The sequence below is a fragment of the Hypanus sabinus genome, chromosome 7, assembly GCF_030144855.1.
Source record: "Hypanus sabinus isolate sHypSab1 chromosome 7, sHypSab1.hap1, whole genome shotgun sequence".
Taxonomy (NCBI): Eukaryota; Metazoa; Chordata; class Chondrichthyes; order Myliobatiformes; family Dasyatidae; genus Hypanus; species Hypanus sabinus.
This window is the reverse complement of record NC_082712.1, coordinates 8,423,379-8,436,690: the sequence shown is the minus strand read 5'-3', so window position 1 is coordinate 8,436,690 and position 13,312 is coordinate 8,423,379. Positions and strand designations below refer to the sequence as shown.

The 13,312-nt window shown below is 42.5% G+C and overlaps 1 protein-coding gene across 2 annotated transcripts in view; it reads left to right on the top strand.

The window, feature by feature from the left end:
* Positions 1 to 13,312, top strand: part of fam193a (family with sequence similarity 193 member A) — a 224,106-nt gene that overhangs the window by 172,508 nt on the left and 38,286 nt on the right. For both annotated transcript variants that reach the window (XM_059974163.1, XM_059974162.1), the window contains exons 10-15: positions 2,506 to 2,621; positions 3,737 to 3,979; positions 5,661 to 5,814; positions 7,624 to 7,800; positions 9,332 to 9,586; positions 10,160 to 10,373. In XM_059974163.1, the coding sequence (XP_059830146.1) occupies positions 2,506 to 2,621; positions 3,737 to 3,979; positions 5,661 to 5,814; positions 7,624 to 7,800; positions 9,332 to 9,586; positions 10,160 to 10,373 (1,159 nt within the window). The remainder of the gene's footprint in view (positions 1 to 2,505; positions 2,622 to 3,736; positions 3,980 to 5,660; positions 5,815 to 7,623; positions 7,801 to 9,331; positions 9,587 to 10,159; positions 10,374 to 13,312) is intronic.

The following is a 13,312-nucleotide window of genomic DNA, read 5'->3' as shown; positions in this document are numbered from 1 at the left end:
CTTATCCCTTGTGCTGAGAGCAACAAGCACTGAACTGTTTATCTAAGGCTTCTGGTTTGGGTAGACCCAGACCGATTTTTGGGGAACAGTGTCTTCAGTGCACTTCTGAATGAAGCTTGTGACCATTTCCATGTATTCGGAGATGTTCTCAGCTCAAAATGCCTCCTAGGTGACGCTATCAAAGATGGTCTGTAACATTAAGTCTGATTGTTTGGATCAGCAGAGGATTATTTCCCTGTGGCCACTTCCTGTTTCAGTTGCTGCCTGTAGGTAGGCAGGAGCAAGATGGAGGAATGGTCAGACTTTGCAAGCAGAGGGCGGAGAAGTGCTTTGTCGACGTTGCAGAAGGGAGAGTAGCTGTGGTCAAGTATGCTTCCTCCCCATCTGCTCACATCTGTGTTGGCAGAACTTTGGGTAAGCTCTCGTCAGTGACACTTGGTTAAAGTCTCCAGCGATGATGAAAGCAGCCTCTGGGTGGGTGGTGTCATGGCTATTGATGGTTTTGCATAGTTCATTGAGAGTCAGGTTGGTATCGGCCTGTGGTGGGATGTACACAGCTGTAATAATAACAAATGTGAATTCTCAAGGCAACCCCAAGAAGGTCGACACAGCAGCATGAGGTACTTCAGATCCAGGGAGCAAAAGGATTTGAGTGTGTGCATGCTACTTGGGTAGAGCGAACCCAGATAAATTGAGATAGAAAGTGACATACTGCTTGGCTGAGTTACTTGCGCATTTAGCTGTTGGTTTCAGAATATGGTATTGTAGCGTTGCGCTACACTCAGCGCTAAAATAACGACACAGAGTCGGTAAACTGCAGTTAAAGAAAGATTTTATTCGAACTTCACAGCCTTGCTTTAAAGCCTTCCTGATCCCGCCCTCCCCAGGCGCAGATGCTGTAGGGGCACGTACTCACAATCCCCCGCAGGCTTTTCCCTTTGTTGGAGAAGCAGACCTGGCGCCCTTTTGGGACTGGCCTTTGTGCCGGCGCGCTGGCTATTTGTGAGCCGGGTTGAATGCGCTAGGAAGTGGGTCGCCACAGTATTATGTTTCTCCTCCAATCTGTTGAGTTAATAACTGCCTCTGTGTGACTGAAGAAGATATATTGATTAAAATACTATGTGCAGAGGCTCCCATTAAAGTGGATGTAAAATTTTAAATGTTTTTCTGCAAAGGATGTAATTCAGCATACAGTGGGTGGAGCAATTGTATCTTCAATCTGTTGCCCAACATAGAACCTGTCACTGTTTTTACACAGCCAACATTTTCTACTACCTTTGTTCCACTGAAAATACTCCATTTTCCCAATTTCTTCTCAAAATCGGAAGAGTCCTGGTGTATCTTAGTGATTTTCTTCTACATTCTGTCCATGATCCCTGATATCCTTCCAAAAATAGGGTGGCAAATTATGACAGTTAACCAATAAAAGCTAAAGATTGCTTCTTTAACTCTCTGCACTTCAACTAATTTCTGATAAGTTGTCTTTTGAAAGTTTTGCTCATCCACATATTTGACAACACTTCTCGGAAGGTATTGTTCGAATAGTAGCTAAATATTTGGCTACTGAATAGTTGGGTGGTGGGGTGGAGATCTCTCTACCAAAGGAGGTGCAAGGGGCTCCTTCCCTCCACCAGCCTTGGGCAAGATGTGGCACCTTCTTAACCCCCACCCTGGATCAGGGTCACATGAAGCTAAGGGAGCAGGTGGTGGATGCATATCACAAGACCTCTTTATGTGACCACTGACGCCAGGCAGAATTCTCTGAGCAGTATTGATCATGGCTTTGGTCACCCAACTTGTAAAGAGACTGCTTAGTGGCAAACCACTTCTGTAGAAAAATTTGCCAGTAACAATCATGGTCAAAAGACCATGTTCACCTACAACATACGACATGGCACATCACCATGGTGATGACTGATCAAAGTTAACCTTTCAGTTAGCACTGTTCTTCAGAAGATGAGCTGGTAATTTATTTCAAACAAGAGAAAATCTGCAGATGCTGGAAATCCAGGTAACACACACAAAGTACTGGAGAAACTGATGAAGGGCCTTGGCCCGAAATGTTGACTATGCCATTTTCCATAGATGCTGCCTGGCCTGCTGAGTTCTTCTAGCATTTTGTATGTGTTGTCTGGTAATTTATTTAATGTTATTTGTGCAGCCCATACTGTGTGTTACAGAATGTTTGGCTACTATATTACTCAGTTCATCATCTTGTCTTTCGCACATTGGTTATGTCAGTCTTTATGTGTAGGTTTTCATTGATTCTGTTGCAAGATAGTATATGTACTTTGAAGTTCACACACAGCGCACTGTCATACCCCTCTGTAGATGATGCTGTATTGATCACTATTAGCACTTCCGTCCCAAATCCATGTTGATGATGAGAGGAGGTAGCCATGCAATAGCTCTTATCCTTGATTTTTCTGATTGTTCTACTTGTATTCTGGATTCTATAAATTTAAATTGACAATGTTTACCTCCCCTTCTTCCCCCAACCCCCAGCTTACAAACAGCAAGAAAGCACTAACTGGAGAAAATAATTTCACAGATACAATGAGGCATATGTTGTCATCAAGACTGAGCATGCCTGATTGTCCCAACTGCAACTACAGGCGCAGGTAAGTGTCCTGGGAGCATTCACTTCAAGCAGGTTTTTTTAAACAAATGATAGGTTGAAGGATTTCAATATATTAAATAAGGCTGAATCTCCATGCTTCCAATTCAGGCTTGGTTCATCAAAGAAGTAAAACTGCAGTTTGGATGCAGTCAATTTATTTGGCTGTTTTTTGTCCCAGGTTTCTATCTTTCATCCTCCACTCCATTGTAAGCTTTTAAAGATAGCTAAAGATTAACTTTATTTGTCACACGTCATTTGCATCAATCAGCACACTCCGATGTGCATGCTGGACTTGTGCATCAATCAGCACATACTCAGACTGTGTTGGTTGTTTATTTTATATATTTAGAGGTACGGCACAGTAACAGGCCCTTGTGGCCCAGTGAGCCCATGCTACCCAATTACACCCATGTGACCAATTAGCCAACTAACCCATGCATCTTTGGCATGTGGGAGGAAATCAGAGCAGCCAGAGGAAACACATGTGATCATGGAGAACATAAAGATTCTTTACAGACAGCGGCAGGAATCGAACCTGGGTTGCTGTCACTGGAACATCTTTATGCTAACTGCTATGTGACTGTGCCACCCTGTACCATTGACACAAATGACACATTTAACTGTATGTTTCAATGTCCATGTAACATATAAAGCTAACCTTTAATATCTTTTCTCCAGTGGAGATTAAATACAAGCCTTGTATGAAATGAGCTGTTTGCCCAATATTGTCAGTTTTCAAATAAATTGTTTCGATTAAAGATCTGAATTTGGGATTTTCTTTATTTACACAGATCACTATCTTAGCAAGCTGGGGATTTTATGGACGATCTTAGAAAATATGATTTCTTTTCCTGCTTATGGTCTTACTTGACCCGTGCAGACGTCACTTACCTCTCCCAGCGGGAGTGATTTTTAAATATAGCATTGGTATAGCTCCCTTCTGTCCAGTGGAGATTAGGTTTTAATTCCATTGAATGGAACCAAATGCAAGGCCAAATACCAGAAGTGAAAAGGTAGCACAACTTATCTCTCTATACTCCTGCTCCCCATGTGTTGTTCCTTGCTCAAAGGACTGTTTTAAGTGCTTAAGTTTTCTTCTAAACTTGTTTCTTACAGGTGTACCTGTGATGACTGTAGCCTATCACACATCCTCACATGTGGCATCATGGATTCACCCATTCCTGATGACCTTTCAATTAACACGTTACCATTGCAAGTAGAAGCAGCTCCAGATTACCTCACAGAAATATGTCCCCCCAGCATGTCATCTGCAAGCTCAGGATCCGGTTCGAGTTCACCCATCACCATACAGCAACACCCTCGGCTCATCCTTGCTGATAGCAACTCAGCCCCCACCTTGTAAGTGCTCAGGTCCTTGCTATAATTTGTGATTGTTTTACTATTGATTTAGATATCATCTGGCCCAGACATGCCTGTCAGAATAAAGTATCAAATTAGTATATTGATTTATTATTGAACATTGATTTCTCCTTACAGTAATATTTTTCACTCCCCTTCCCTCATCTTATATTCCCTACTCTGGCCTCTTAACTCTTCTCCTCACCTGCCTATCACCTTCCTTCTGGTGCCCCTCCTTCACTTTCCTCTCCTTTCATACTTCTTCTTCTCCAGCCCTTTACCTTTCCCACTCACATGGCTTCACCTATCACCTTTCAACAAGTCCACCTTCCCCTACCCCCATTCTTTTTATTCTAGCAATTTCCCCCTTTCTTTCCAGTACTGAAGGAGGGTCTCAGCACAAAATGTCGACTGTTCGTTTCCATAGGCGCTGCCTGACCTGAGTTTTGCATTTTGTGTATTGCTCTGCATATTAATTTATTATTGTCACATAGAGGTGTAGTGAAAGATCTCTCCTGCATACTATTCTTTTAGATCAATTCATTGCGACACTGTCAGAAACCTCTTCCCAGGGTGGAAATGGCTAATACGAGGGGACATAATTTTTAGATGATAGGGGACCAAATTACACCTCATGGTTTATGTATGGAACACTCTGCCAGAAGTGGTGGTAGAAGAAGATACATTAAGGACATTTATAAGGCTCTTAGATAGGCGCATGGATGATAGAAAAATAGAAGGCTATGTGGGAGGAAAACGTTAGATTGACCTTAGAATAGGTTAACAGGTTGGCACAACATTGTGGGACAACTATAGTGTTCTATTTTCTATGTTAACCTTGCATTGAGATAATATAAAGGGAAAACAGCAGAATGTAGAATTAAAGCTAACAGCTACAGAGAAAGTGCAGTGCAGGTAGGTGGAAGATCGTAAGGTAGATAGTGATGTGAAATTGAGGGAAAAGGAACATGCCAAATTCAATTATCTTCCTGCAGAAGTATGGGCAAATGTGTTTTTGGTCATGTTAACTTTACTCACTTAACAAATTTTTGTCTTTGATCAGAAGCTTGTGGGTTTGAAGTAGACAACAGGATCTGAACTTGAAGTCATTTAGAAATCCAGTACCTTAGTGAGGTCATACTGCTCAGTATAAGCAGAGGGAAACAATGTTCATATTTCAGTTTGATGGACCTTCCTTGAGAAAGTGATAAATTTAGAACAGAGACATGTTTTAACATAAGAGTGGAAGTACCAAGATAAGGTGGATGACATAGACTGGTATGGTTGCTGATGTCTTGTTAACATCAGATAGTCTATTTGGAACAAGTTGTAAGTAGAGAAAGAGGGACTAGAAGTGAGTGAATCACTAACTTGTCATACCATTCCTTCTGTTGCTGTTCCAACACATTTATGTAGTGCATTTCATGGCCAAGAATATGTCGCAGAACACTTGCTAACTAACATAATCCTCTTGAAGTGATGTCACTGTTGAAACAACATATATAGCAGCAGTTGTCCCAAAGATAATATCAAGATGAATGACTTTATGATCTGTATCAGTGATTTGGTTAGATATTGAACTGGGCAGAGAAATGATCTTAGTTTTTCTTTGAAAAGTACAAAGCATTTTTTAAGCTAATTGCATAACCCTATCACATAGCTGTTTTGCTTTCTTCCTCAGTGGCAGTGACGATGAAGACGTGACCCCTTTATCAGCCAAATTTGCTGATATATACCCACTTAACAGTTACGATGATGCAGAAGTGGTAGCCAACATGAATGGAATCCATGGAGATCTCAATGGTGGGGGTGAAAATATGGCATTAAAAGATGAGGTATGTGAATATGATGGTTGTGAGGTTGAGGGAAGGTGTGACTCTGTTGCATGAATAAGCCTTGCGGGATTTTTTTTTCCTTATTATTTCCCGCTCTGTGGTTGAATTCTGGCTGCTTGACTTATGCAGCTTCTTTACTCAACATTAACTTTCTGCAGAATTTAGTTCTCCTCCACAAAGGATTCCACAGTCCTCTGCTTATGTGCAAAGAAAGTAGAACTTGTTCTACATTTCAGAGAGACTTTTTACTTTAAAATGGTCTACTTATTAATTTGATCTATTTTCTTAATTCCATTTTTTATTAGAACCAGTTGGTCAATATGAAGAATATTTGTGTTTCTCAGTATTTCCAGCATCTTGGTCTTTTTTTCAGATAGTTGCTTCCTTATTTTTATCTTGGTTTGTAAACTAGGAACACCGGTTGTGCCAAATAATCTATATCTGTCTTTTAACCTCAAACTTCAGGTTTTTAAAAATTTATATATATAATTCTTTCCAGGATTCGAGGGCACAAAAATAAATGTGTTTTTATTGTGGTGCTGTTTAATTCCAATACTTGCTTGTGAGGGTATTTCCAGTTGGACAGTGTTTGTATTGTCATTTACCTGCTGTGCTGAATATGTGCTGATAGAACCCACAAGATAAACTGCAGGCTATCTCCATTAGATGGGTGTTTATATAGATTGAAGGAAGGAGGTAATGCTCTTATGATACGATTGTTGGTAATGGAATAACAAAGTCAATATTTGAAAACAACCAGGTTGTAGGAGCTGTGCACTGGCTTAAATGTCAGTGAACGGGCAGTAATTTCTTCCCCTAGCTCTGAAAACCTGTTCATGTTGTCTCTGATCCTCCAACACCAGCATATCTCATTGAGCACTACTCTTAGCCAATGCATGAGTGCATCCAGCAACTTGCAGCACAAGGAATGGCTGTGGTCCATCCACATTCAGAGCAGAGAGCAAATGAAGAGGTACAAAAGCTTTTCTAAAGAGTGTGCTCCAATGTGGTAGCATAATAGACAATTCAGGAGCGGCAGAATCCTCACTGCCCATTTCACAGGGTAGCTGCCTGTTCTTCAGAATGTGGAACCCAGGGCAGTAGTCCATCAGTTTATAGGATGCTTGGTTTTACTCGTAATACCAGCATTTTCTATGGGGAGTCAAGCTAATTGCTGCAAGGGTTGTTGAGTTCCACATTCCTGTCTAATGCAGCCTGAATTTCAAAAGGCTAACTGACTGGTGGTTCATTTCTTTAACCATTCTTTGAGGCAGGTGGGCATTTTGTTTCAAGTGGCTATGTTTTTCCTTCCCAATCCCTGCAAGTTAAGCACCAATATATCTAGCTGTTGGCAGACCCTTGGTCTTTAGTTTTCTGTTTGGAGTTAGGAATATGCCAATGTGCCGCAATTTTTTTTTGTCATTTATCTCTGTTGTTTGTGGGAGCTCTTATATATTTAATGAAATTTATTTTAATATAATTCTTTATTCTTATGCAATTCTTTATTCTTATAATAGTTGAATATTTTTATATAATTCTTGTCATTGTTGAATGATATTTTTGTTACATTTCACGCCAACATACCACAGCAAATTCCAAATACATGTCAATGTATATGGTGAATAAAGTTGACCCTTGAACTTGATGCAAAATGGCTGTCACATTTACTTCATTGGAACAGTGGCTATTCTTCAAAGCTACTCATTTATGAAGAACTTTGAGATGACGTGAGGAATGTATAGTGATATGCAAATCCACATCAGTTTGATTTGGCTTTAATGATTTTTTTTTCCCTGTTTTGCATTCTAGTCGCCTCAGGTTAGCAGCACCAGCAGTAGCTCATCAGAAGTTGATGATGAAGATGGTGATGATGGAGAAAGCAGCAGTGAACCCCCTGTGTCGCACACAGAAGAGATGCCTGGAAAGAGGGCAGCTCGAAAGGAAGAAGTGAGGGACAGCCCACCACCGTCATATCCCAGTCAGCAGGTGCTTTTGGAATCTAAAAACTCTTAGGAGTACAGAAATAAAACAGAACTTATTTGATCTTTAAGACCTTAAGTTATCAATGGAATGAATGGCTTAATTCTGCTCGTTTGTCTTTGGTCTATACAAGACATCAGTTAATGGCTGCTATTTTAACCATTCTTCCACTTTTTCCCTGTAATCCTTAACTCTCTCACCAATCAACAGCATACTGAATAACACTGTTGGGAAATTAAGTATTTTTGACCTAGTGTGAATAGTGTGAGCAGGCAATGAGAAATAAATGTCCTGCATTGAGAATCACAGGGTCATACTGGATAGGGCCAATACTATAGGCAAAAGCAGGTAGGGCTCATCAGCCGTGGTTGGTAGCTCATCTAGGAGAAGGAAAACTCTGATCTCAAATCTCCGCTGCCTTGCGGCTATACCCACTCATGGGTGAGGCTTCAGGAGAAAACCCCTGAAGGAAAACTCCAGAGCTGGAGTCCATAAGGCAGTCCTACATAGAGTTCAATACTGACTGACAACTCCTGAGACGCTACTGGTAGCAAACTGTATCGGTCTTAGCTGTACCTTTGGGTTCATCAGATGTGTGAAGGGGGAGCTTGCTACATGGGCAACAGCTTGCGCTCCATAACATATTGGTCAGGCTTGCATATCTAGACGGCCATCTCTGACCGACAGAGGTTTGACACTATGGGAAAAGAGAGAGATGATGAAAATCCTGCATTCAGAGTCATGCAGTATTAAAGATCTCTTGGTTTCAAAATCTTTGCCCCCAAACAGTACTTAAAATAGAAGGTAGAAATGAAGTCAACACACAAAAAATGCTGGACGAACTCAGCAGGCCAGGGAGCACACATGGAAAAAAGTACAGTTGACATTTTGGGCTGAGACCCTTCGGCAGTCCTGCTGAATGGTCTCAGCCCGAAACATCGAATGTACTTTTTTCCACGTGTGCTCCCTAGCCTGCTGATTTCCTCCAGCATTTTGTGTGTGTGTGTGTTGCTTGGATTTCCAGCATCTGCAGGTTTGTGATAGAAATGAAGGCATTCAGAACATCAGGATACATCTTTACTACTTATGCAACTTGTGTTCACCAGGATTAGTTGATATGAATGCAATAAGGGAGAAATCATTTGAATTTAAGGGAGAAAGGATTAATGATAGAATGAGACAGAATAGGGCAGTTTTATTTGGAATGTAATTGTTGCATTGACCTACAGGACTGAATCGATCTGACTTTGAACTGTAAAATATTGTGATTGCTTGTGTTAACTGCACATAGGCGAGAATGAACATCAGGAGTTCATTTGATCTCTCATACCTGCTTCATCATTCAGTAAAATTCCTCTTTCACCCAGCCCCTCATTGCCCTTTCCCTTCTCCCTCCTTTGTTCCAATCTCTGGCTGCTCCCTTTTCTTGGTGGTCCTACCAAATGGTCTCCCACCCCATTGTGTGGTCCATGGTTGTTCTTAAAGATGTTTCTGTCATGCAATAAGGCTGCTAATGATATTTACTCTTTTCTAATAGGCTGACCAGGTTCAGAATGTTTGTGAATGCCACGTCTGCAAGCAAGAAGCCTCTGGGCTGAACACGTCCGCTCTTGCACCCGGGCGCTTACCGAGTGGCCATCAGTTTTTACCCACAGAGAAACCTTCACATCCTGCTCTTCACCTTTACCCTCACATACATGGACATTTACCACTGCACACCATCCCTCATCTGCCACGGCCTCTCCTCCATCCTACTCTGTATGCAACCACTCCTCCATTCACGCACGCCAAGGTAAGGCTGTGGAAAAGCAAGAACATGTTTTCTCATTGTTTTGCTTGTTAAACAAATGGCTTTCTGCATGATCTTATATGTATTTAATCTTGCTGCCCAGAATCAGGTTTATTATCACTGACATGTTGTGAAATATTTTGCTGTGTGGCAGCAGTACAGTGCAATACGTAAAATTACAATAATTGTGCACCCTTGCGTGCATATGCATATACATGCACACAATATATATTGGTGAGATGTAAGCAGAAAGTCAGTTCAGAACTGTTTTGTTCATCTTAGTTTCGAGCTTTCAGGCTTGGAGATGCCAGAAGTGGCAAAGAAACAATTTCACTAGCAACAATTTAGGAATTAAGATGAAATTTGAAGGCATTGACAATCATCTTGAATGTTACAATAAAAATGAAGATTTGGAGGATGCAGTAGCCTAAAACATTGTATGAAGGCAGACGATTATCTGCACAAGGTGTCTGCGCTGAATTTGTTCATTTTTATACCTGGTCTGTGCACTGCGTGACCATGATGTCAGTTCTGCCACAAGCAGTAGTGATTGTAATAACTAACTTTGTTTTGCAGACTCTTCAGTCAGCCCCACCTCCCAATCACACAAGCAAACATCAGGTTTTCAGTGCATCTCTCCAGGACCACATCTATCAGAGCTGTTTCGGCAGTACTGACTGGAACAACCCACTCCTCACGTCTCATAAATTGGCAAGCCTTTGGGGATCAGAATTAATAAATGGGGAAAAGCCATGGAATCCTGCTGCTTTCCTCCCAGAAACATTATCTGGTAAGGAGATATGCTGTTCAGTTAATAGCCTATTCAACATATACCTGCTTCTAGATTGAATGTTGCCTTTCTATGTAACTGTAGAGCTCATTTTTATCTTTTGATTTCATGACACTAGATACTTGCAGTAATCCTTTAATGATGAATGTTATAATCAGGGACTAGATTTTTGAGAGTCAGCAGGTCATTCCCTGGACTGACAGAATAAGATCTCCCTCTCTTCCCTCTTTCTTTCTTCCTCACCCCTGGCTTGTCCCCTTCTCACATGAATCCATCCACACCTCTGTCCATATCTGTAGCTCCAAGTCAACACCTCACTGAAAAAGGGTGTTAGGGACTTGGAGTACTAACAGCTGCGGGGAGTCTTGAAGTTCGAGCTAATGTTCAGAAGATTTCCCCAGCATCTGGCTCTGTTTTTCTTGACCAGTGGAGGGGGTGGGGGGGTGCTTGGTAGTTTGGTATCAACCAAAATTCAGAAATGGAAAGTATTTCAGTATTCCGTGGTGAAATCCACAGAGTGGAAAGGAATGGTCTTTCATTTATTATTCCTTTTCCATGACAAGAGGCCATGTTTTTCCTCAGTGACCTGCAACCTATTTTTAACTCCATTATCATCCCCACCTCAACTGTACAACAAGCATGTTTCCCCAATCCAAAACTCAAGAAATTCTGCAGATGCTGGAAATCCAGAGTAGTGTGCACGAAATGCTGGAGAAACTCAGCAGCCAGGTGTTTCCTGATGAAGGATCTCAGCCTGAAACATCAAATCTTTATTCATCTCCATGGGTGCTGCCTGACCTGCTAAGTTCCTCCTGCATTTTGTGTGTGTTTCCCAGATTCAAGGTTGGGATTATACTTTGTTATTTGTTGTGTTTGTCTTAGTACAGAGATTGGTCTATTTGTACCTACACACCCCAGTTGTGAGGAAGCAAAAACACCATGTTATGAAGGAGCAAAGTAAGTGGGTGGAACTCATTCTGGCAATCAGACGGTATGGTACATTGCACTGCCAGAGAGTGTAAGAAATCATGTGAAACCGTTGGGGCATGTGTGTGTGTGCTCACCACTTACACAAGTTGAAGAAGTTCACTGTACAAGGTCCTGCTACCTGTATTGATTTGGCAGACAGGTGCAATGAATTGGGAGACCATTTTGTGGAGCATCACAGTTCCATCTGCCCAAAGCTTACTTACCAGGTGACAATTCATTTGAATTCCTATCCCCATTCCCATTCTAACATGTTGGTCCATGTCTGCTGTTCTGCCACAATGAAGCCAATTTCAAGGTGGAGGAGCAGCACCTCATTCTGTCCAGATAGCCTCCAACCTGATGTCATGAACATTGCTTTCCCCTCTGGTAATTTTTTCCTTTTTCTCCCCCTCCCCTTCCCTCATTTTCTATTCCTCACTCTGGCCTCTAACTACTTCTGCTCTTCTGCCTCGCACCTCCCTCTGGCACTCTTCTTTCTTCCCTTTCTTCCATGGTCCACCCTCCTCTCCTTTCAGATTCCTTCTTCTCCAGCCCTTTACCTTTGTTTACCTATCACCTTCCAGATTCTTATTTATCCCCCCCCCAACACCACCACCCATCAGCTTCACCTCTCACCTTCCAGCTAGTCTTTCTTCCCTTTCCCCCAAATTTTTATTCTAGTATTTCTCCCCTTCCTTTCCCATCCTGAAAGGTCTTGACCCGAAATATCAACTGCTAATCTGTTTCCATAGGTAGCTGCAGAACCTGCAAGATACTCTCGAGCATTTTGTGGGTGTTGCAGTGAACTTGTGTGGTACCTTTCGCACACGAATTGCCACTCCCAAGTAGCCTCTTGTATCCATTTCTGACTTCCTAAATGACCTGCTTGGCACTAAGTGGGAAGTACTTCTAGTTTTTCAAATGTATTGAAACATCTGGAAGAATTTGTAATATTGAGATTCAAAGCAAGCAGTCTGGGAGTGGAACACCTGTAGAGATTTTTGGAGCGAAGGCATTTTACTACCCAGGGTAAAGAGAGGCAAGACTGCGCAGGTGTGTGACGTCAGCCAGTAGAGAGCGGGAAGAGTTTAAAAAAGCAGTCAGCCATATACAGCAGGCAGTGGAGTGAGAGGGCTTTAGCTCAAACGGGGCTTTGGCGAAGAAGGGTCGAGGCGAAGAACTGATTCACAGAGACCCACAGATAACAGTCTTTGACCTCCCCAGCCGGCTCTTCCCTTTCTCCCGTGGTCCTCTTCCACTAACATCCGTTGCTCTGACATAACAGGTGAGCTCAGACCTGTGCCATGCTCCTCCTGCGACATGTGGGAACTCAGGAAGGCTGATCGTGTCCCTGAAGACCACGTGTGCAGGAAGTGTGTCCAGCTGCAGCTCCTGATAAACTGCATGGCAGCACTGGAGCTGTGCACGGACTCTCTTTGGAGCATCTGAGATGCTGAGAATGTTGTGGATAGCCCAGGAGTCTCCTGCAGTCATCTCCCTCCAAAACAGATATACCGCATTGGTGTCTGTTGGGGGAGATGGCTCATCAGGTGAAGGCAGCAGTAGTCAGAATCATGGCACTGTGGGTGGCTCTGCTGCGCATGACAGCAAGAAAAAGAGTGGCGGAGCTGTTGTGGTAGGGGATTACATGGTAAGGGGAATAGAGAGGAGCTTCTGTGGCTGCAAATGGGACTCCCATGTAGTGTGTTGCCTCCGGGGTACAAGGGTCAGCGATGTCTCGGACAGGCTGCAGGGCATTCTGAAAGGAGAGAGTGAGCAGCCTGTTGTCATGGTGCATGTAGGTACTAACGATATAGGAAGAAAGCGGTATGAGGTCCTGCAAGCTGAATTTAGGGAGCTAGGAGATAAATTAAAGAGTAGGACCTCAAAGGTAATCATCTCAGGAGTATTACCGGCGCCATGTGCGAGCCAGAGTCGGAATAGCAGCATAGCTAGAATGAATCTGTGGC